We start from the raw sequence: 25659 nt of genomic DNA, 5'->3' as shown, positions 1-25659 counted from the left end.
AAAGCCAGAAAAATGCCCTTCGAAATCCAGAGGACGTGCCAGGGCTCAGTGAGCCCCAAGCAGCCTGAGTTTCCCTGCAGCGCCTCCCCCCCGCAACCATATCAATATTACATGAGGTGTAGATCTGGCCATAGTTTATATATGAGACTAATGAGGAAAACGCCTAGGGGGACATTTAGTGTGGAAAATCTAAGTCAGTGTAATTATATATATGAAGAAGTGTGTGTGTGTGTGTGTGTGTGTGTTTGAGAGAGAGAGAGAGAGTTCCTCTTGGGGAAAAGACATACTTCTGACAGGCATGTACATGTGTGATTAACTGCAGAATGGCCTCCATTGGAGTCTACCTGTGAATAATTAGAGAAGCCTAATGAAGAAGCCAAAATGGATCAGCTACATCAATACTACAAGGGTGTAGTGAAGTCAGATGGCACTACTTTGATAAGTATCCACCAAAACATATGTTGGCATCATGCCATGGTGACAGCAAGCCGCCATATAAGCCTGCTGCCCCACTGTTTGGTGAGTCAATCTCAGAAAATATGAAAATGAAGTTGAACTCATACAAAATTGGAGTGGGGCCCAATCAGGTGGTACAGTGGACCAACCACTGGTACATTCACATGCTTAAGGGGGATGGGGCCGCACATGCCAGCCCTGCCCCCACTGTCTCTACGTTTCATGTGCTGAGTGGGATGGTCTGCAGTGGGCACAGGTAGAAGCCTCCACGCAACCAAAAATCTTGCTTTATCAGGATTCTTGATTGCACAAAAGGTTTCACTCACATTCAAGCAAATGTGAATAGAAGCCCCCTGCAGACCTCCCCACTCAACCCGGTACATGCTGGCACATGCGGGCATGATAAGGGGCCATCATGCACAGCTCCATGCTCTTACACATGTCAGTATACCCTATTCAGCGTAATGCCTGAATAGGGCTACTGTCTAGCATATTCCTGCAACTAGGTCAGCTCCAGTCATAAGGGCAACTGCTCTTCCTCAGAATTCTGAATATGAGGTCAAGAAATGGACTTGGCTCCTGGGAAAGGTTGAATCTTCATATCATTGCCCAAGTTTTTGCACAGTACACTATGGAGAGAACATTTGGTTACCGCTTTCACCTGAAAGGAATGCAGCAAACCTATTGTCTTATGAAAATGGGTGGTTGCCAGTGATAATGCTACTGGTGTCTTCATGTAGGCACTGAAAATATGAGAATGAGGCAACTTGCAATGTTGCTGGTAGACTCAAATGCCTTTCCCTGCCATGTTTGTCTTGGCTCCCTTGGATGGATCATCTGGAGCTCTCTGTACTGCATGCACCTTTCTCTGATGTGCCTTGTTTGCTGCTTCTGGCACACAGAAAGCTGCCTTATACCAGGTCTGATTGTCCATCTAGCTAGCTTTGTCTGCTCTGAGGCAGTAGCTCTATAAAGTCTCCAGCAGAGGTCTTTCACATCACTTGTTACCAGAGCCTTTTAAACGCTGAACTTGGGATCTTCTGGATGCAAAGAATGTGCTCTAGCACTTAGGCATGGTCCCTCTCCAATGTAGCACAATGTAGCTTAATGTAGTTTGGGGCAAGTTCATCTGTGGAGGGTTGTTATCATGTGTGGAACCTGCATTAGGACAGGGTTCCTTATTTACCCTTTGGTTCCTTACTCTGTATGATTTGATGAAGGTATAAAGATTCACTAACAGTTTCATGCAGGTGGCCTTGGGCCTTAATGCCCTTCCATATGGCAATGACATAATTACTGTGCTCTAGACCCTAGAGGCCTCAGCCACAGCGCAAATAAAGGCCATAGCAGGGACTAAAGTCCTAGATGAGGGTGGGCAACTTGTGGTCCTCCAAATGTTTTGGCCTACAACTCTGATCAGGCCTGGCAAACATAGCCAGTGGTGAGGAATGATGGGAATTGTAGGCCAAAACATCTGGAGGGCCAAACGTTGCCCACCCCTCTCCTTAAGATGATTATGTACATGTGCTGTGCATCCAAAAATACTGGAAAAAGTCATTTCCCATGGTTTCTAATATACTTGGACATGCAGACACAGTGGCATCTGGCCCTACTTTGGCCACTTTGGGGGGTCCAAGGATTGAGCTTTTCTGCCATCCTTTCCAATAAGGTATCCAGTGGAATGGCAGAGCAATGAGTGCTCCATTTGCAACAAGAACATCCATGCCAGGGACAGAGGTCCCAAGGTCTGACACACAGCAAGGTCATTGGTGCATGCCAAGGCCTGGAGGCACTAAAGACTCAGACTGGATCTTAATGGATCAGCACATCACAGAATGTCCCAAATGGGGTTGAAATTCAGGAGAGGAAGCTGAAGTTGTACCATGCTTCCAATGTAACCTCCTAAAAAAACAAACAAACGGGGGGGGGGGGGAGCTCCAGCTGCAGAAACCATTTGCATAATCTCGCCATGCACGTTTCCTTTCTAACATGACATCAGAAGTGTGGAAACATATTTCCTCTCCTGCCACTTCTTTAGAATGTCTGAAGTTACAACAAGGTTATGTGTCCCTAGTAAAGATGCATTTGTAATTATTATTGCACATGGATGGGTGTTTTGATACAAAGTTCTGGGATGACTAAAACCTGGCATTCCTTGATGCAATACGACCTTTCCATTGCGACCTCATGGTTCCTTTACCAGAGAGACAGAGAAGCATATTTGTATTAGACAACCTGATCATCATGCTGTTCCAGTGAAAAGGACTGTTTTCTTCATTAGATGCATTCTAGAAGCAGCAGTTTACCAATGTAAAGGGAAGAAGCTGATCTGTAGGAAATATTCCAAGTTGGGGCGGGGGGGGGATGCTTATTTGTTTTGGAAATGGATTCTTTTTGTGGATACTGCAAGGGGGAAAGCATTCTGAACTGTTGAATTAACTTTACTTTCAAAAAGAGTGGTGAGGGATTAATTTATTTGATCCATGCTTGCAACAGATGACAAATTAATAGACTTTGAAGAAGATACGTGTATAGAGTAACTAAACAATTCAAAATAAGGAAAGTTTGTATAGCAGCTCATAGGTGATAAGACATTGTGTGTGGTGGGGGAGGTACACCAGGGATGGGCAAATCTGTCAATTTCAGTTTTTTCCCATCCTTCAATTCATTCCATCCAGTTTAGGATAAGTCCGCACAGGAATTCCTATGGATATGTGTATGCATTTCTCCTAATATACACATTTTTGGTACACTCTTTTGCATAATATATGCATTTTTTGCAAGCAGCTTTCCCTTGTATACTGCTTTTCATATATTCCATTCACTAATATACACATTTTTTGGTACACTCTTTTGCGTAACATATGTATTTTTTTGCAAGCACCTTTCCCTTATATACTGCTTTTCATATATTCCATTCACTAATATACACTTTTTTCGACACACATTTCCTTGGCAGACACATTTTTCATGTGCACTTTTCTGTAATATACACATTTTTTGGGGGGTGCACTGCAAAATCTGGAGAAGTATGAAAGGAGAGCGGCATTCTGGTTCGTATATTGATTCAGGAAAGCCAAATTTGGTGAGTTTGCATCAATATGAGACCTGAATGAAATTCTTCCCCACCCATACTTAGGGATGGCGGAGAATTTCTCCCCGAAACTTTGGGGGGCCGAGCGCCAACGTGTTCGGCCCCCCGAACAGGTTTCAGGGAGAAATTCTCCGCACCCCCCCCCCCCCGGGACGGGACCTACCTTTGCCGAATGTCCCTCCCGGCGGCGGGTCTGGCCGGCGGTTCAGCGGGTGTTCGTCCTGGGCGGGGGCGGCAGCCAATCTTTCGACTGGCTGCCGCCGCCGCCATTGCAATAAAAGAAAAAAAAAACGCCCCCATGATAGGCTATGTGACGATTAACGTAGCCTATCACAGCTAGATTTGCAAAGTCAGCCATGATAGGCTACGTAAATCGTCACGTAGCCTATCACGGGTGACTTTAAAAAAAAAAAAAAAAGCTATTTGCGTTGCCCTTATTTTCGCCGTAGTCTACGTAAAGATTTACATAGACTACAGCAACCAAATAAGGAACGCGAATGGCAGCTCCCTATGGGGGCCGCCATTAGCGTACGCGCTTTTTTTTTTTTTAAAGTCACCCGTGATAGGCTACATGACGATTTACGTAGCCTATCACGGCTGACTTTGCAGATCTAGCCGTGATAGGCTACGTTAATCGTCACGTAGCCTATCACGGGGGCGTGGTTTTTTTTTTAACTTTTGAGTTCGCGGCCAGGCGAGGCGGGAAGCCTCCTCCCCAGCCTGAATTTCGGCCGGGCGAGGCGGGAAGCCTCCCCCCCGGCATGAATTTCGGTCGGGCGAGGCGGGAAGCCTCCCTCCCCCGGCCTGAACTTCGCGGGGGTAGCAGCGAAGCGCCTCCCCCCCACTGCGAACAAGCTTCGAGGACAGGTAAGTCATTTTCGTCCACCCCTACCCATTCTCTACACTTCCAGCATGCACTTAATGTAATGTCTCAGGTGCACACGCGCGTGCACACACACACACACACACACACACTCAGAAAGGGGGAGGAAGGTTGTGCAAATTGCCATTACACTTATGTCTGAGCTTCCACACAGACTGCTTCATAGATTACATTACGGGCAGGTGGACGGTGGGAGCACAAGTCCACAAACATGATGGTAAGTGTTTGAAAGTAGGGATGTCGTGAGCGCAGTTTGGGATTTGGGAATTCGTTGAGCAACCCCCACCCACAACCCCCGAACTGTGCCCGCCAAGACGCTGTCCTCGTTCACCCCTACTCGAGCCCGCTCACGCTCCAAAATACCGCGAACCCGTTCGGTGAGCGCCACCATTTTTGCCCCTTTGCTTTCTAGGAAAAACAGGAAGTTTAAAAAATGTGCATATTTAAATATGTGCAGTTTGAAGCTGGGAAAGCTAAATAAGCACAATATTAGAGGTATAATCCCTCTACTATTGTGCTTCTTTAGCTTTCCCAGCTCCAAACTGCGCATATTTAAATATGCACATTTTTTAAACTTCCTGTTTTTCCTAGAAAGCAAAGGTGTGAAAATGGTGGCGCTCACCAAACAGGTTTGCGGTGAGTGTTGGGGAATTCACCGAACTCATGGGTGGCTTGAGCACAGGTTCGGGGGGAAAACAAGCAGGGACGCTGCTTCGGCGAGTGTACGGAGAACCGAACTAGGGTGAGTTCTTACATCCCTATTTGAAAGTGGTCTATATGAAAGGCTGCTCTCACAGAGAATGGCTTAATCAGAATGTTCATTTCCCATGTCTGCATAATGAAATTATAAAACATGTTGTAAGTTAATACTTTCAGGCCTATATATTTGACTATTTACTACAGTGGAGGAGAACACACCTTGGGATGCTTGCAAATTCCAATATAAACTGTTTGATCTGCACTTCCCCAGACTAATGCACTAGGGATGTCAGAGAATTCCCCCTGAAATCTGTCGCGGAATGAAGCCCCCGCCCCCCCAACTCATGAAAGGCGCACAGGACGAAGTCCCCGCCACCCCCAACCCACAAAAGGCGCGCGAAACGGAGCACTTACCTGCTCCCGTCTGCGCTGCTTTGTGAATGGCGGCCGTCCTGAGGCTGCCATTCGCTTCGTCTTCATAGCCGTGATAGGCTACTTAAGTATTTATGTAGCCTATCACGGCAGGGGGGAAAAAACCCAGCATATGCGAATGGCGGCGGCTACCGCTATTTGCGTACGCTGGGTTTTTTCCCCCTGCCGTGATAGGCTATGTAAATATTTATGTAGCCTATCACGGCTCAATACAGGGACGCAAATGGCGGTGGCTACGACAGCTGCCATTTGCGTCCCTGCAGGGCTGCTCAGTGGCCGCATGTCCGGCTGCGGGCGGCTGGAGCCGGCCGGTGGCTCTGCGGCTTGGCCGCGGAGTGGAGCTGGCTGGGCAGGATTCCAGGGGGGAGGACCAGATCGCCTCCCCCCCGTTGAGGATTCCGGGGGGAGGGACAGAGTGCCTCCCCCCACTGCAGATTGCCCGGTGAGGAGCCAGGTAGGTGTTTCGTACATCCCTATAATGCACAGATTGGAACATAGCTATCCATCAGATTTTGCACTTCTGATTTTTGTGACACCATTCTCAGCTAAAGAAATGTTTCAAAATGCATTTAGAAATGTGTATCTTGAGGGAAAATAAGAAAAGCATTTAAATATGAGTTTAAGTGCACATTTTTGTAAGGTTTTTTTAGTTGGTAAATTAATGCAGAAATGGGACAGAACAGGCTTTTGAGTGAACATATGTGTAAGTAACATGGACTAGAAATCGATTACCTGTCCATCCCTACTACACACACCCCAGGAGGAGAGCCAGCAGGACTTTCTCTATGGAAAAGATTGTAACTCAGAACAGATGAGGTGTATCATGCCATCTTTTCACAGAGCATCATGCATCTATGATATCACTGCATTCTAATTAAACAGCAACCAGGCATTAAGGACAGTTTCTGGAGTTAGTCCCAGCTTCTTGTTACTTTCTGCATTATCCATATTCCCCTCAAAAGATGCAGGTAGCAGATGCTGCTGAATTCTAGAAATAGTTGGAATTTAGGATCTAAAGAGCCTCTTGTTGAGGGTGAAAGAGGAGAGTGCAAAAGCTGGTTTGAAACTCAACATTAAAAAAACGAAGATCATGGCATCTGGCCCCATCACTTCCTGGCATATAGAAGGGGAAGAAATGGAAGCAGTGACAGATTTTACTTTCTTGGGCTCCAAGATCACCGCAGAAGGTGACTGTAGCCATGAAATTAAAAGACGCTTGCTCCTTGGGAGGAAAGCTATGGCCAACCTAGACAGCATAGTAAGAAGCAGAGACATCACCTTGCTGACAAAGGTTCGTATAATCAAAGCTATGGTTTTCCCAGTAGCAACGTATGGCTGTGAGAGCTGGACTATAAGGAAGGCTGAGTGCCGAAGAATTGATGCCTTCCAACTGTGGTGCTGGAGAAGACTCTTACGAGTCCCCTGGACTGCAAGGAGGTCAAATCAGTCCATCCTAAAGGAAATCAACCCTGAGTGCTCATTGGAAGGACAGATAATGAAGCTGAAGCTCCAATATTTTGGCCACCTAATGCGAAGAGAAAACTCCCTGGAAAAGACCCTGATGCTGGGAAAGATTGAAGGCAAAAGGAGAAGGGGATGGCAGAGGATGAGATGGCTAGATAGCATCACGGATGCAATGAATATGAACTTGAGCACGCTCCAGGAGAGAGCGCAGGACAGGAAGGCCTGGCGTGCTATGGTCCATGGGGTCACGAAGAGTCGGACACGACTGAACGACTGAACAACAACAGCCATAGATTTATGATTCTGAATCTGAATCTGACTGAATCTGAACTTGATGCCCATTCATCCCCCCCACCAATTGCACCTGGCTGCAGCTGGGCTGGCCAGAGGCCTCTGTGCCTTGATGCACGTTAATGAATGAAGTCATTCTGCATTTTAGGTCCTAGAAAATGACACACCAAGACAGACTTTGGTAAACTCAAACTAAAATCAGAATGGATGGGGTTCCCCCATCCCTACTTGTCACAAGCCTTTGTGAAAGAATTCCAGACAGTTCCTGAAAGAAAGGCTCTTTTAGCAGATTGCCTCAATTCTGTTCAATGTAGCATAGCTCAGAGGCAAAAAATCCTTATCAGTTTAAATAATTTGAGGTAAAGCTGCTTTGAAGAGGTCAATTCCCAAAGACTGTACAAAAATCAATGGTTATTGGAATATTTATGATTTTCATTACTCTTATTGCCCCTGGGAAATACACTAAAATGATTTCCTAACTAGAAAGTTTATTATCTCTACAGATTTCAGCCCTACAGGCACAGCTAAATCCTGCACACCAGACATGAAAATGGCATCTCATACAACCTTGGTCTCCAAGGAAGAAAAGATCCACTAAGTCAGCAAGTCTTTGGAGAAAAGGAGGGCTAAATTAGTGCATGGAGTCCCTCAAGAGAGTATGGCTAGGCTTCATTTGGGTCTTCCCTTCGAAAAAAGCATTTCATTTAAAGGCATCTCTTTTCTTTCTTTCACATAATCCGTGCAATTGGGGCAAGGCCAAAACAAATGAAGCAGAGCTCCCATTTGGGAGTAATTTCTCCATCTCCAGTCCGGCTGAGAGATTTATGAGGCTATGGGATACTGTTCCAAGCAGAGAACTGAAGGGCCTTTGCTAGGAGGCCTTTTTGAACCAGACTGGACTGCTCACTCGAATATATACGAGTGGGAACAATCCAGCTTTGAGAAGGCCAGGTAGATGACTAAATAGGTCTTTTTCCGTCTCTGACTTCTGAGATGTGGCTAAGCTAATGTGATTTGTCTGGACACAGTTCAGTGCCTTTGAGTTTACAGTGCAGAGGGGATATTTACAGGAGTCAGTGCTGAGATTTTTTCAGAACCTTCCAAGGGAGAGAGAGGCTCAAGTCTCACACTCATTCAAAAGGCTTCTTCTTCTCCATATCCTCCTCCTCCTCCTCTCCTCCTCCTCCCTTGTAGCCCTTTTAACACATAAAATGCTTTCATGTGGGCTGCCATTCCATAACCGGGATGAAGAAGGCTTGAACTGGATTCTACATAAGCAAGAACCTAGAGTGTACTATGGTACTAATCTGTTGAGCAAGACAAAGGCTGAAGACCTGGTCAATATGGTGGCTTCATAAAGTTTGCTGATCACAAACAGTTGAATACCCCTATTGTATTCTGCTCTTGCTGAAGCCTCAAGCACGCAGTGCTGAATAGACCACCACCATGCTAGATCCCTGCCCCAAACACTGAAGCTCCCAATTAAAACCCCAGAGACTCCAGTAGTCCCAATCTTCATCTTCTTCCTCAGAACCATCAGTGAAGCTGAACAACGGACTTCTCCAGTGTCACCTGGTTAGTCCAAAGTAAGCAGGGATATGAACCAAAGTCTTCCAGGAAGGCCCAAGTTCAGAATTCTAAAAGTTACATCTAACTGATTATGTGAAAACAGTGTAATAGTACCATTGCTGAATTCCTCCCCAAACCAGAATTTTCCTGTTCAGGTGATCATATTTGAAACATGCATTAGATTTCTAGCCCCTTAATGAAACTAAGACTTAATTCCCAGTGTGATGGCCTGCCATTTGGAAGAATCCCTATAGTCAATTACTCTCATAAATTAATCTCACTCAAAACCTTAAGATCATGTCAATCAGGGGTTGTGAGATGGTGCATATATGACACATGCAGAAATCACATTTTAATTTGGTGGGTGCTGGTTTTCCTTTCTTACTGATGTGGTTTTATTTTATGTTTGATTGAGATGTGTTTTTATTTGATGAATATTAATGCTTGAACTATAAATGTTATTTTATTGTTAGCCGCCTTGAGCAGTGCTTTTAACGGAAAGGCAGGATATAAACTTAAATAACTAAATAAAACAAAATACATGCAACCATACTTCTATTTTTCACACTTTAGTTGTAACATACTCATCAGTCTAGCACGCAGTGAGATTCATAAGCCTCAAGTGATACTGGAGTTTATGAATGTCCCTGCCAGAGAAGGCCGTGAATCCCACTTTGTATATTAGTACAAAAGTTTGGATATTATTATTATTATTATTAGCATTTTTATACAGCCCCATAGTCAAAGCTTTCTGAGCAGTTACAAAGATAATAGATTATCTAGGCAGTTTACAAAGATTAAATTGTGGACTGGGTGAGTAGGGAGGGTGGAAACCCTTAGTGCGTCATCTCAGTTAACTCTTGCAAAGGTTCATATGAGGAAGAGCCATAGTTCAGTAATAGATAAATGCTCTGCATAAAGAAGGTCCCAGGCCCCATCTACACCAGGCTTTTACTCCAGGGCAGGTGCAAATCAAGGTCCCTTGTGACAGATGACACAGTTCGCAGCCATCCGTGGTTTTTGCCTGGAAAGAGCGGAGTTCCAAGGAGTCGTTTTACTGCGATTTCGGGGGTTTGCTGCAGGTTCCCCTGTGGTTGCAGGCTGTCTATTCCTTGCCTGACCTCACTTCGCATCTTACAGTGGGTCTGTTGCAGGTGTGCGTAGTGCCTGCGTCACTCTGTGATGCCTCTTTGCTCCCCATCCCTTCACAGCTGCGCAGTTACAGAGGCATAGAGGGGCATTTTCATCTATTTAATCATGCTTTTGCACAGCTTTGCAGCTTTGTATCTTTGCAACAGTTGTTTTTGGACTCAGTACCCAAGGGCTGGGGGGTGGGGGGCTTGGGGGAGGAACAACATTGCTCTGGCCACCATTTTGGAGCTATGGCTAGGCACGTAGCACTCACGCTTATGAGTATGTACCATCGCGAGAGTCTCAGGCTGGGGAACTGACAGACTGATGGTGCGGAAATGAAGGAGCACAAAATACCCATTTTTTGCCTCAAACAGGGTCAGAAAGACACAGCAGAGCCCTGAAATATAAAACAGCCACTGAAGTGTCGCACCCCCACACTCATGGGACTGCACAGCTGCACATTTCAGTGTAATGGTAAAAAAAAAGAAAAAAAGAGCACAGCGAGTCTGTTACAGAAGCGCGCAGTACATCGTGAGTGTATCACAGGGCATGGTGATTCAAAGCCGCATTGTTGCGCAGTTGCGACGGGGTGGGGGGGTCAAAGCGGTGCCATACAGATGGGGCCCCAGTTTCAATCTCCAGCACTTCCAGGTAGAACTGGGAAAGAGCCCTGTCTGAAACCCTAGAAAACTGCTTACAAACAGTACAGAAAATACTCAGCTCAATGCACCAATGTTCAGTCTCAGTATAAAGCTTCCTATGCTCCTTTATGGCAAAGTTGATTATAACAGTGGCGATGCCTCCCCCCCACCGTGAATGTCATCCTTCGAAAAGGTAAGTGACTTTCGTACATCCCTAATAAGAAACCACTGATGGGAACTTCTGGTGAATGATCTCTTCCATGCATCCTTCATCTCCTATAAAGGCCCTTCACCATCACTGACGTCCTTCACCTTAGACCTGTTTTTTACACTGAATAAGGACCTCATGGTCTTCTAATGCAGGGATAGGGAGCTTCCTTGGATTCCTCCAGGGAGAAGGTCTTTACCAAGGATTTTTTCATGCACAAATTGGTAGTGCATACATACTGCCATGTATTATCATGGTGAAGGTGTGTCAGCCAGCAGTGCCTTGCAAAATAAAATCCTGCATGGCCAGTCTGAGCCATCCCTGAGCAGAACTGACAACCAACCCCTGTAATAGCAAAATCAGCTGGTGACTGCCACCAGGATTGTAGGCAAAATGGAGCCACTGAGAAATAAGAGGGAAGGTCTCCCAAGGTTTGCAGAATCTCTCTCTCTCTCTCTCTCTCTCTCTCTCTCTCTCTCTCTCAAGGGACCAAGCAAAAATCCAAAATAGCCCAATGAGGACTGAACATGATCAGTCGCCATCTGTGCAACATGCTGATTGTCTGTTGTGGGGCAGGGGGGAATGAAAAATGGGAGAGGGGGAATGTAATGGAGTATTCTGAAAGAGGGTATAGGTGTCTGGCTGGAACCCTGAAGAAAAGCACTCCACACTGCAACATTTTGTTGCAGGTCCCACTTTTCTTTTGCTACTCCCATGGCTAAAATAAATAAACAAACCAAATCCATGAATCTCTCATAATTTATTTACTACCAGCTACACACTATTCATGTAAGGTCATGGACATGCAACCCCAATTCATCTGATACATCTAGGCTGATTTGCTGTTCTGCTCTTAGGAAAAGAAGGGGGGGAAAGCAGCATTCCATCCTATGGATTGCATTGGCAAAAAATTCCAGAAAGCCAACTGGGTTAGTCCAATGTAGCAAAACAAAGAGTTCTGTAGCGCTAGCAAATTAAATGGGGCAAAACCTCTGTTGGGTTCATGAAGGAATGGGGAAAGCATTTTATGTAGTGGCAGTGGCAGGAGCACCATTTATGGAAAGCAGGGAGACAGTCACCCATTCCTTACCATTATTCTTCAGCACCTATATTGCATTATTATGAGATATAACAAGTAACCAGAACAAATGCTACTAAAATACACTGCTTTTCCCCCCAATTAAGTCTGCATTCAGATATACAGAGTATTATGGATACATACTCATCCCTAATAGGCAAAACCTGTTTTGAAGAAGAGAACTGAGGAGCGAATAGCTATTCCTGTTTCCAGCGGAAGATGGGTGCATTGAGTACTGACTGGCAGGCCTTTCTGACGATCATGAAGCCACCACCCTCCCCATTCTCCAGCTGCCCTGTGCAAAGAACTGATTGGCTGGCTCTTAGGACATCTACAAATCCAAACCCTTCACAGGGAGTGCTTCCAGATGTGGCTTTTATGACACCATCACCGTGCCTCATTCATTGAGGTTTATGGGGGTCCGAACCACATCATCTTCTACTCATAACCCTCCCGTGTTTTCCTACCACTTCTTCTTCCATCTTTTTTCTTAATGCAGAAAAACCATTAAGGAAGAAAAGATGGAACAGATGCATCTTCCCTTCTGCTTGCTAGCACTAGAAGCCTTCCTTCTGGAGTTTCAAATTTGTATTTTTCTTTTAACTGTTTTTTTTTTACTATATATATTTATTTATTCATTCATTCATTCATTTCATTTCTATACCACTCAATAGCTGAAGCTCTCTGGGCGGTTCACAAAAATTAAAACCAAAAAGCACAAGATAAAACAATATAAAATATAAAAGCATTAAAACCACAATATAACAATACAACCAGAATAAAACCTAGCAGCAATGCAGAGTTTTAAAACACAGATTTAAAGCACCAAAGCTAAAAGATTAGGAAGCTAAAATGCTAAAATGCCTAGAAGAATAAAAAGGTCTTCACCTGGCGCTGGAAGGAATACAACGTAGGTGCCAAGCAAACCTCTCTAGGGAGCTCATTCCACAGCCGGGGTGCCACAGCAGAAAAGGCCCTCTTCCTAGTAGCCACCCTCCTCACTTCCTTTGGCAGGAGCTCATGGAGAAGGACCACTGAGGATGATCTTAAGTTCCAGGCAGGCACATATGGGAGGAGGCGATCCTTCACACAACCTGGTCCCAAGCCATTTAGGGCTTTAAATGTTAATACCAGCACTTTGAATCTGGCCCGGAAATGGACTGGCAGCCAGTGCAGCTGGAAAGGTACTGGCTAGGGATGTCAGAGAATTTCGCCATGAATCTCGGGGAGGCCAAATGCCAGCGCATTCAGCCCCCCGAAATCGGTGGCGAAACGGTCTGCCCCCCCGCCCCCCACGGGACGGGACTTACCTTGGGCGAATCTTCCTGGCGGCAGCGGCTCCAGCGGCGGTTCGGCGGCGGCAGTTGCGGCGGCCAGTCTTTCGACCGGCTGCCACCGCCACCATTTCCAGTAAAAAAAAAAAAAAAAAAGTGATAGGCTATGTAAAGATTTACGTAGCCTATCACGGCTAGATTTTAAAAAAATACCGTGATAGGCTACGTAAATGTTTACGTAGCCTATCACGGCTGATTTAAAAGAGAAAAAAAAAACACGTGGGTATGCAAATGGCGGCGCCCATGGGCGCCGCCATCTGCGTTCTTTATTTTGACACGTCTTAGTCTACGTAAACATTTACTTAGACTAAGACGGCGAAAATAAGGGGAACGCAAATAGCATAGCATCTATGCTATTTGCGTTCCCCTTATTTTCGCCGTCTTAGTCTACGTAAATGTTTACGTAGACTAAGACGTGTCAAAATAAAGAACACAAATGGTGGCGCCCATGGGCGCCGCCATTTGCGTATGCGCGTGTTTTTTTCTTTTAAATCAGCCATGATAGGCTATGTATACATTTACGTAGCCTATCACCACTGACCGCAGGGACGCAAATGGCGGCAGCTACAGCCGCCGCCATTTGCGGACCCGGCTGGTCAGGATTCAGGGGGTGAGGGACGGAGGGCCTCCCCCCCTGGCCAGAATTTCGGGGGGAGGGACGGAGTGCCTCCCCCCCACCGCGAATCAATTTCGTTAAAAGGTAAGTGACTTTCGTACATCTCTAGTACTACTGGCATAATGTGTTCTCATTGGCCAGTCCCTGTTAACAATCTTGCTGCCCTATTTTGGACTAGCTGAAATTTCTGGGCCATTTTCAAAGGCAGCCCTACGTATATTTCATTGCAGTAATCCAGAAGTTATCAGAGCATGGATATAAGGATGGACTAAAGTCCCTTACCTGGTCCCACAGCTTGCTTCGCGGTGGGGGGGAGGCGCTTTGGTTCTCCCCCCGAAGTTCAGGCCGGGGGGGAGGCGCCCTGCCCCACCCGGCCGAAATTCAGGCTGGGGGGGAGGCGCCCCATCCCTCGCCAGCGAAATTCAGGCTGGGGAGGAGCGCTCCGTCTCCCCGGCCGTGAAATAAAAAAGTAAATTTAAAAACACACACACACACGTGATAGGCTACGTAACGATTTACGTAGCCTATCACGGCTAGATTTCCAAAGTCAGCCGTGATAGGCTACATAAATCGTTACGTAGCCTATCATGTGTTGTTGTTTTTTTAAAAAAAATTCTTTGTAATGGTGGCGGCAGCAGCCGGTCAGAAGACTGGCCGCCACCGCCGCCCCCGCTGAAACGCCGCTGAAACGCCGCCGGGACCCGCCACCGAGAGGGACATTCGAAGGAGGTAAGTCCCATCCCGGGGGGGGGCGGGGGGCGGAGAATTTCACCACCAATTTCGGGGGGCTGAATGCATTGGCATTCGGCCTCCTGGAGATTTGTGGAGAAATTCTCCTCCATCCCTACATGTAGCTAGTCTATCTCTGCCCACATAAGGGTGTAGTTGGTATACTAGCCTAAGCTGATAAAAAGTGCTCTTGTGGGATAAGCAACAGCAATTATAAGCAATCTCCAGGTGCCATCTTTCTGTTGTCACCATTCTCTGAGTTTGGAGGCCACATCTTGGGAAAATCAAAACCACATATGCAAGCTGCAAGATTTGGCACATGTGGCTATGTACAAGGCCAGGGCAATACAGAACTCTGCAGATTAAGGAATCACTGCATGATTGTTGCTATGGTAACCTATGGCTTGAAATGGCATGTTTCCACACCTACCTACTAGTGGGAGTAGCGATGTGCTTTTTGAAGATGTGAAACTTTGGGAACATCAATACTCCTTTAAGGAGGCATTCACTCTCTCATGACAAAAACCAGAAGTGGACCACTAATCACTTGGCTGGTTAAGAGATGTATCCCACTAAAAAACTGGTTCAAACAGGTGTGTGTGCGTGTGTGTGTGTGTGTGAAAATACAGAAGTCAACTTGGAAGCAGGGAGAAAGGCAAGGATCCAGTAGCTGAAATGCCCCCGTTTCCAGTCTTTCTTTTAAAAAAGATCTCACTAAAGAGTTTTTAGTGGACCATACTAGCCTCACCCCACTCACAGGAGCTGCATTACCACAACTATCAAGAGTACAGCTGTGAACCAGAAGAATTAGGTCCTGTTGTCATGGTGCCAATGGCTGCTTATGTGCCAGTGGTGGACTAAGGTCAGATCACAGCATAAGGGCACCAGTTATGACAGCCACATGAGTGCTCATTCTAATCTGAGATCAAGAATGCAGGCATCCAGCCACCCACTGCCTCTGCCTGATCATGGTGCCCATTGGAAAGAGTTGGGGACTCTTTTCGCTCTCAGTAACCCATCAACAGCAGTGGCCAGTTTCGACCCCCTCACAAGCCAGCTCTGATTCCTGCCCAATAAATGGCATTACAATGTGTACTGGGCAAATATCAAGGATTGGTTTTGAATCTGTTAAGACAAATAGAATGATTTATGCTAGGCACTGGAAAGCACAAGCACTTAACTTCCAATTAAGAACAGTTAAGTAATGTATGGGAAGCCATTAAGATGGTTCGGGAACCCTAATGGCATAAAAAAAACTTTCAGAAAGGTGGACATAATTAATTATCCATGCAGGCAAGATTTAGGACCTGGGGTCAATGTATATACATCTAATTTAGGACACACACAACGACACAAAAGAAAGATGTTAGACTAGATTAGAGTAGGTATAAATAAATATGTTATGATACACACGTATAGAATCATAGCCTTTTATGGAAACGGTATGCAATCTGTCACATATAACATTTCTTTATAAAATAATCTATAGAAAGCAACGTTAAGCACATTTTTAAAGAGTTAAGTATTCGCATTAGTAAGGAAGGCATTCCCTTTAGCTGTAAATAAAAGTTGAAATAAATGCTACCACAATAACATGAATCCAGTATACCCATTACGGTGCAATAAATCTATAAAACATGACTCATTACTCACCTCGTCAATTTCAGGTTCTTGAGCCTGAGGAGCATTGGGCACAGGGGAACCACAGTCTGGGCTATAATGCTCACAATAGTCGTACGCTACTCTGGGATCGCCAACGATCAACAGCTGCTGGATATCACCCTGCCGGGAAACATAAGAAGATTATAAATTAGCAACCATTACAGGTCATGGGGAGTAATGAAAAGGAATCCTTCTTCTGTACAAAGCAACCTTGGTTAAGTGAGATGCATCTGACAGAGGTTTAATTAATCTGCAGCACCCATTAATTTATCTGAGTAATTTATTTGTCCATTATGGCTTCAACACAGCTTGTTAATAGCTTCGTTGTGTACAAATAAGTGATTTATTGGGAAGTGAAATCATTTTGTGGCAAGAGCCAAATGTTTGAGCCCTTGTGTACAAACTGGTTGCATGAATCCAGATGTAGGCTGCAACTATCTTGTTGGGATCTAATAGATGGCAGCAATGCCATTCCTGTATCATCAGCTAATGAGGGAGAGCAGAGAGCATTTTTGGTGGCTGCCTCTTTGGGCAAGTAGAGATTTCGGAGTGTAAGCAATTATTACTTCTTCTTTTTTGCATTTAAATTTGATTTAAACTGAACCATGGCAGCACATTTAATCCTTGAGGCCATGACCCCACTGAAGTTAAATATATCTAAATCCCATTTATTTCATTGGGGAATATTTAAGCCCATGTCTACCACCATCTTACTGAAATAAATGGGGTTTTAAGTGGGTAACTTTCAATAGATGATGCACTGATCTTAAAAGAAGAAGAAGAAGAAGAAGAAGAAGAAGAAGAAGAAGAAGAAGAAGAAGAAGCCTGATCCACTGAAAATGAGGAAAATTTTTTAACCCCAATAGAATTTGAAGAATTAGGCATGTGCTTTTCTTCTTCCTGTTAATATCCATGGGTCTTAGTAGGGCTTAATTTGATTAGATTGTGCTCTTATTTTTCATGTATTTCATTTTGGCAGAAATAGCAAATTCTAAACACCAAGAAAAATAACATACTAAAGTTATGGAAGTATCACATTAAAAGATGAACACACACACACACACACACACACACACAATTATACAGTTTCCCAGATAAGGAAAAATGTCCATAGTCCATTGTACAATTATGCACACTTAATCCCCACTGAAATCAATGGAGTTTGACATGCATAATTTGATTGCAGCCAGTCTTATCTTTTATTTAGGTGTTGATGTCTTTGTCAGTTTAGTACATTTAGGATGCAATCCTATGCAAGTTTAGACAGAAATAAGTCCTACAACTTCCAGCATTCCCCATGCTAGCTGAAGAATGCTTGGAAATGTATGACTTTTTCAGTCTAAACATGAATAGGATTGTGCCCTTACAGTGCAATGCTATGGTCCCAGGGGCCATAAATTGAATCTCCCCCTTACAGGTCAGAGAAAGAGAGCTCCAGCTTCAAAGGGAGCAATCCAATCTCAGATTCCCCCCTCCCTCTCCCCACAGAAAGATGTGTGGCCCTCCCCATTCTGACATTGGAGGGGGGGAGGAGAAGATAGAGGGCATGGCATGAGCAGAGCAGGGGCGGCTTTGGATCCTCCCTTCTTCCCAGCCACCAACCACACCCCTATCCCAGGTGGGGGATTTTATGCCACCTCTGGAGCTGACATAAATAATTTCCCTCCCATTGCAAGCAATGAAAGAGGGGGAAGCTTTTTTAAAAAATGGAGGAAGGGCGGTGAACACCATTCCCCCCTCACTTCTGCCCTGCCAGCAGGAGCATGGAAGAATGTTGGATATGTTGGGTGCTCTGACCTTAGAGAGCACTCTGACTTCAACCATAGGATTGCCCTGAGGTTATATTTTGTAAGGCCTTGCTTCTTGGCCATTCCTCTCATTTGCATTGGAAAGAAATAGGGATCACATTCCAAAGAGGTTCTCAGAGTTACTTGATGCTGAGCTACCTTTATCAGAAAGCTGAAGCCTGCACAACTGAAGTTGTGGCAAACCAGAATGAATGGAGACTCCTATCTACATTTTATTGTCTGCCAGGTGCCTCTCCTTCTCTCTCAGACACAGACACACACACACACACACACACACAAACACACACACCATTTTTATAGTTCAAGGTAGGTAGTGTATTGTGCCCATATGGGGCTAGGCTGACATACATGGCTGGTGGACAGTTTTGAGATTGATGGGTCACATATAGGGATGTTGGAGAAATCCACAATGGAATAAGATGAGTTTGGACCGTCATGAATCTAACCTGCGGATTCTGCAGCAGACAGGCTTTTCCCCAGACAAGTGGTTTCCGCAGACTTGCGGACTGTTTTCCTAACCTTCAGGAAATTTGCGCAAATTTCATTGTAGAAAAATATGCAAAAATAAAAAAACCTGGCCAAAGTTGCTCATTTCCCCCGTAGGGTAAAGTGTGAAATTGTGCATTGGGGAAGATGATTTGTACATTTTGTGGGAAATTGGGCATTTTTTGCACATGAGAATTTCTGCAAATTCAGAAGCTAAAAAAAATGCAGTTCCGTTGATGGGTGGATGAGAGAACGAAAGGTGCCTGACAGCCCGCAAAACAGAGACAGAACAGATTTTACACAATATGGACATCCCTAGTCACATGCTATGCAGGATTATGGTGGCTAATTTTCCCATGTCACCAGATCCCAAACTGTAAACTAATGCAGCAAATCCAGAATTCACCTTGACCTATAAATTCGTTCTAGAACAAATTTAGCTGCTGTGAGCAAGTCTGTTAAAAAATTAGGAAGCTATATAGGCCTTTTTAGTTACCATTCTAGCGAGTGATACATGTGAGTGATATCATTCTAGTGAGGTGTTTGACATCGCATGATACCTAACATCCTGCCACACAACATGCAGTTTTCCCCAACAATCATTCCCTATTGGACACAACCACCACAGACTAAGGTATTGATTGAATGACTGATTGATTGATTGGATTTGTACCCTGCCTTTCTACCAAGAAAGATGATAGCGCTCAAGGCAGTTTAATCCCTTTTTTGTGAGCACCCAGCATAGACCCTAGTGTATCTTCTGGATATACTTCATTCTCTGTGGCATAATGCACCACTTGTTCATAATGTTTGAAACCAGGCTCTTCTGATATTCTTGCAAACTGCTAGAGGATCACAATAATTTCTGAGCTGGAATTATCCTAATAACAATTTATATTCATAGCATGTGTTAAATAGTAGGGATACAATGGACATTATCCAATGGGGCACCACCGCTAATGTAAATTATGTTGCACTAGTGTAAACTACCCGAGCACAATACCAATAGTGTTACCCAGCTTGCCAATTTTCTGGGGAAATCGGCATGCCAGCTAACGCTATTGGCATTGTGCTAGAGTAACCTATGCTAGTGTGATATAATTTATGTTAGCACTGGAATACTTTGTTGGCATCGGGATACTGCCCAATGAGAAGATGGAAAATGAAGCATTTGATTATTTGGAAGTGTGAAGCTGCAGAAAGCAAGTGCAGAAACTAGAAGTGACATACATGCTTTATCTATTGGCAGATCAGTCTGATTTCCTTACATGGTAGCCCTATTTAGATGTTCAGGTGGATGTGAGGAAGGGGAGGGGGATTGTGCACTCTTCAGCTGATGGTCAGTACAGAGCTTCTGTGCAAACTGTAGGTGTGTGGGGCTCTCTTGATGTGAACACGGACCTCCCTTTTCTGCTATTTCTGACTGTGTGGAGAGAGCCCTATTTATTTATTTCATTTCTATACCAGCTACTAGCCAAAGCTCTCTGGGTGGTTCACAACAACATACGCACTGCTGTGCACATGTAGGCCCTACGCAGACTTTCAGCTACAAACACTGGGCACAGGATGAGCATGTGGAACCCTTCTTCTCCCATCCCATGTCTTCATCTGAATATCTGATATTTCAGTCCATTGTATCTCTAGTCTAGACTAGTTCGCACAGCTAAATTCTTCCTCCACACTACAGTATCCACAGGAAGAGAGCCACCCCAGGAAAGGGTAGTGTATATTAGTCTGCAGGGAGTCAGCAGCCATTTCCAGAACCTGTGATCATGGTAATAGCTGCCAGTATACCACGTGTAAAGCCTGCTTCATATTAACCTTTCCCCATGTGGTCACACACCCATCCTGTGAAGGAATTTAGCAGTGGTCATCAGCCCTGCTGATGGGGTGAGCTATACATTCAAATTAAATAATAAATGGTGTGTGTGTGTGTGTGTGTGTGTGTGTGTGTGTGTGTGGAAAATACATCCAACACAAATTATTGCTGTGCAGAACCGACTGAGGCATGGATTGCACCATTGTCCACAATGGAGGCGGAATCTACACATAGTAGTTATACCGTTATCATACCATTATCATGCCTATTGGTGCCAATTGGTGTCATGTGTACCAATAATTATGGTAACGGTATGATAACGGTATAACTGCTATGTGTAGATTCAGCCAGAGTTAAATATACTAAATTCTGCACTCAACTGCTGCCATTCTTTGCAACCTACCGGTAAAATATCTATCACATGTTCAGCTAAAGAGAGACAATCATTTTTAAGAGTTGAAAGTGGTTTGAAAGAGGGTTCACTTCTCATGGTTACAAGCATACAGGGCTGGATCCAGACTTGTCGAGAGTGACACCCCACTAACGGGATGCTGGAAGAGGAGGGGGAGGTGATTTTCACCAATTCCTCCTTCCTCCTGCAGTCCCTTGTACCCCACAAAAATATGCTCTGAATGGATGGGGGACCCTCAAGAACAGTGGCTGCAGGGATTCCCGTCCATGAACACAAGGAATGGAAGGGCATGTCTGAATCCAACCTAATATACCTACAAAACCTGTTTAACAGAGGTGAAGATGGGATGTGTGTGTGCACTACAAGCAGCAGTCCCTCTTCTAACCCACCTTCAACTCCTTTAAAAGAAGCCGTGATCATGACTGTTTTCCCCCTGCCCCCATTCCTTAGGCATACTAATGGAATTTCCACTTGCATATTGAAAACGGACTTAGCCACACTATGACACCAGCAAAGCAATGAAGAAATCAACCCCCATGTTATTATTATGACTTGTTCTGCATTTAATCCTCTTGTTAATCGAGTGCATAGAAGACTAATGCTTTAATCTTATTTCACTGACACTGGTGCAATTGACTCACAGCTATTCTCATTACCCTTTCCTCCATTCAGATGTTTTATAATCTAATAATCATCCGAAAGCAACAGACAGTACTTTAAAGTCACACTTAGGATTCCTTGCCTGTAATTACATTTGCCTATGAATATTGCTTTGACTGTTCAAAAGTGATGATTTTAACATCATCATTCTTTCCCCCCCCAACCCCCCCCCAAGTACATTTACATATTGCTTTACAGATGTATAAGAGCTGAACTGGAAAAGCTACAAGCCTCTGCTTGAATATTTCATTTGTGTGTGTGTGTGTGTGTGTGTGTGGTTGTGGTTGTTGTTGTGAGTTGTAATTTCTTCTGCCCTTCCTTTTCATGCTGTTTGTATTCTTATTTGCTGGGAACTAACTTAAATTCGCTGTGTGCAAATGGACTCTCAAAATTCTCCACCCTACTGGTGGGCAGAGAGATTGGGGCAGGGGGAACCATTTCACAGAATTCCTGCAGGGAGAGGAGAAATTCTCCAACAGTTTCTCAGAAGTGGGGCTCAGAATTAGCTGTGGCAATTGTACAGCATATTTGTTTCTTCTTAAGGGTGTTCTTGTTTTTGTTTTTGCTGCTACTGAAAGTGGCCACACCAGCTACTGTGTTGACAAGTAGCCCATCATTTTGTATGCTCCATAATGCCTTGCAACCAGCGTCATTCCACAGCATTGTGTGTGTCAGGAGAAGGGGATGGGGTGGATGCCACAAAAAGTGATGGTGAATATTCAGAGAAAATTCTGCAAAGTGGCCTTTTTCTACTGTGGTAAGAAAAAGAAAAACCTCAGAAAGTTTCTCACAAAAAATGTCATCTGAAAAATTTCAGCTCAGTTCTAGTTCAGCATACTTACCTTTGCTAGCATTTAAATCGGTGTGCAAAGTATGTTTATCCCCTCAAACAGGTTCTCACATGCATGCTCATCCCTTGATGACAAGAGGGAGGTTCACACAACACTCTTCATGCATTGCAAGAACATGTGAGGGATCATGTGCCCACTGTGTATTTAGAGCATCCTCACATCAATTCATTGCCCCCCATCCCCACCTGTGACTCATGTTTACATCATCCCAAAACAAGGTATACTTTTTCTTTTTCTCGTATGCAAATATATGCAGATTTAAGCAACTGATTAATTGACTAAGGGTGCAATCCATAGGATATTTCATTTTCTGGGAACCAATTCCCCACCCCTCCTCCGCCATCTCATAGGCAGCGTGGTTTGTCCCCGGCTCCGTGCTTGGAAGAGCAGTGTGGAGTGGCTGAAAAGGGGGTGTTCCTGGGGGCGGGGAGGGCAGGGGATGGCAGAAGCGCCATTATGATGCTTCCTATGCATTGTCCCACCTCCTCCCCCCCCACCATTCCAAGGCACCCTGGCTAGACAGCTGAAATCAGCCGTCTAGCAGCAAATGCAGGGCAGGAGGAGCGCAGAGGAGAAGTTCCCCTCTGTGCTCCGCCTGCCCTGCACTGGATAGTCGATCGCCTCCAAATTCGGAGGGGGCCGACTATCCCCATAGGATTGCGCCCTAAATCTGATAGGTAACTGACTATGCTCTCCTTAACTAAGTGACAGCCATAGTATCTACAAATAAAGATGCAAAACCTAAGAAGAGTAAAATCTCCCACACCCCTGCTTTCCCAGTTACAGAACATTGTTCTTCAACAGTTTTGCATAGAACTGCCCTCAGCAGGGAGAAATGTCTCCAGACAGTGATCTGGGAGAAGATGGTGCATTTGTCCAAAATGGAGGGTATGGCCACAGATATTGGGAAATCACTGCTATTAATAGATTTCCGAAACGTGCAGAGTAGGGGTTCAATATCAAAAAAAAAAATGAAAAAAAATGAAAAAAAACTTTGCCTCTAAAGATGGAAGCAAAATTATTCCCTAATAAACCACTGAAACTGTTTTTTGTGACTTTACCTTTCCCCCTCTAATCATAGCCAAATAGGAGGCAGAAGTGAGAGGCAGTATAAAACAAAGAAGAAAGTACTCATTCGCCTAGAAACAGAGCAGAGTGAGCTTCTTGTAACTCTCTCTCTCCCTCTCTCTCTCCCTCTCTCTCTCTCTCTCTCTCCCTTTCTTTCCCCCAGATACTTTTTGGATCCTGGCCAACTTCACTCCATGCTCTTTGTCTTGGGTGAAAAAAGCAAAGACCCTGAAGGACTCCATAGCTTTGACTGCCTGCTGCGGCCTTGTTCCCGTGCTTGAGAGATGCTCATATCCATCAGCATCTGGGCTGAGGCAGCTGTTGGGTGTTTCCCAGGGGGAACAGCCTTGCAATCACTTTCTGTTTAGTTAGGCAGTCACATTTGTGAAAGCCTGTTGAGGCTGGGCTGCCTGGATGCTGGATTTTGCTGTGTGCTGCACTTAAAACTGTGGAATTCTGGCAAAGGCTCATTCTTGCAGGACCATGTGTTTGCAAGGAGCACACAGGGTCTTGTTACGGTTTGGCACCGCACATCGAAAATTACTTAAAGCTGCTGCTGTTTCACTGGCCACAACTTCCAGACCTTCCCTTCTGCCAGCACTGAGACCAAAGAAATGGGAAACCGTTAATAAGCATCCACATTCAAGCAGGACTGCAAGGGTCACATTCTGAGGCTTAAGGACTGGGTGGTACCACTATTTAAAGGTGGGAATCAATCTGGCCCTTGGCTGATTGCTCCTCTGTTATCCCTATTAATTTTTCACAGCATTCCTTGTCCCCTTCAATTGATTTACTACGTTTCAAGGGACTCCAAACTTTCTGCAGGAATTGTGTTTGCTTGCCATGAGTACAATGGGCATTCTCTCCACTGCCAAGCAAAGGGCTGGATGTGCCTGATCTCATCTGATCTTGGAAGCTAAGCAGGGTCAGCCTTGGTTAGTACTAAGATGGGACACTGCCTGGGAATCAGGCTTCCTGCATGGAGCAAGGGGTTGGACTCAATGGTCTTGTAGGCCCCTTCCAACCCTATGATTCTCTGAACAAATAAAGTGTGAATGACTTTCTCTTTCTTTCTTTCTTTCTTTCTTTCTTTCTTTCTTTCTTTCTATTAATTGCATTTACATTCCACCTTTTTTCATCTTGCAAGAAACCCAAGGCAGCTTGCATGGTCCTCCTGCTCTCCATTTTAATTCTCACAACAACCCTGTGAGGTTGGTTAGGCTGAGAGTCAGTGACTCGCCCAAAGTCACCTAGTGAGCTTCATGGCCAACTGTGGACCAGAATCCAGATCTCCCAAATCCCAGTCCAACACTCCAACTACTACACCACACTGGCTTTCTGAGTGAGATTCTGCCATATTTGTTCCTGATTCAGACTTGCAAGTCAGCAGTGATGCCCTTCCTGTGGTGGGGATCACAACATGGCCTCAGGACCACGGATGCCCAGCATCAAAGGAATGGCATCTTCTGTGAGCCAGGTGATCAGGCATACAAATGTATCCCTTTGTTGATGTATATGTGATTTGAAAAACTCACACAAGATGCATTTACATGGTGCCAAGCATGCATGCTCCCAAGGTCTAGTCCTGACAATGCAAAGGACATCGCTGTGGCCCGGAATGATTGAACCAAGCCACAGTATTGGCAGGAATAGGCCAATTGGTATGAATTCTTTCATACCAATGTTATATTTGAATAGGCTTTCCATCAGGATTCTGCATCAGCTGGATCAGACTGTGAATTTGGGCCACCCTAAACAATATGTAGCCCCACGTGATGTATCTATTGCTAGATTGTGCCATTTCACACTGCAGGCATTACATTAAATGTCTGAATGCTCACATGCATACATGAGTGGACACCCATGAAGAAAACCTTTGCAACATCTACAAAATCGACATATCACTGAGAAAGTTCTAGGCTAGTTTTGAAAGTGAAGGGAATTTTTCACAAGAGGGAGCATCCAAACACCTGACTGGAACCTGGTTTGGAACAGTACAAGGCTGCTGATCATGTGTTTTGGTTCTAGAGGAAAAAGGCAGGATATAAATGCAAGCAAGCAATCAATCAGTATTTGAGACTTGGAAGGAGTGCTGGTCGTACAGCCAGGGCCAATTCCCAAAAGAAAATTAACATGTCAAGGTCTGGATTGAGCGGACCCATGCTGAGGCTGCTGACTATTAGAAGTTGTGTAATTTGCTTTGACATGTACCCAAACCAAGATTCACATTTTGCCTGTAAAAGTGGATTGGTGGTGGCATGGTAA

General features: G+C 44.8%; 1 protein-coding gene across 1 annotated transcript in view; it reads right to left on the bottom strand.

The window, feature by feature from the left end:
* The window catches only part of COL11A1 (collagen type XI alpha 1 chain), a 331740-nt gene that overhangs the window by 209880 nt on the left and 96201 nt on the right, over positions 1 to 25659 (bottom strand). Inside the window, exon 5 of the mRNA XM_084851680.1 lies at positions 16282 to 16410. Within this exon, the coding sequence (XP_084707806.1) occupies positions 16282 to 16410 (129 nt within the window). The remainder of the gene's footprint in view (positions 1 to 16281; positions 16411 to 25659) is intronic.

Source organism: Heloderma suspectum, chromosome 4, assembly GCF_057233095.1.
Source record: "Heloderma suspectum isolate Gila_16-S chromosome 4, 16-S_ref, whole genome shotgun sequence".
Taxonomy (NCBI): domain Eukaryota; kingdom Metazoa; phylum Chordata; class Lepidosauria; order Squamata; family Helodermatidae; genus Heloderma; species Heloderma suspectum.
This window is presented reverse-complemented; position numbering and strand designations above follow the sequence as displayed.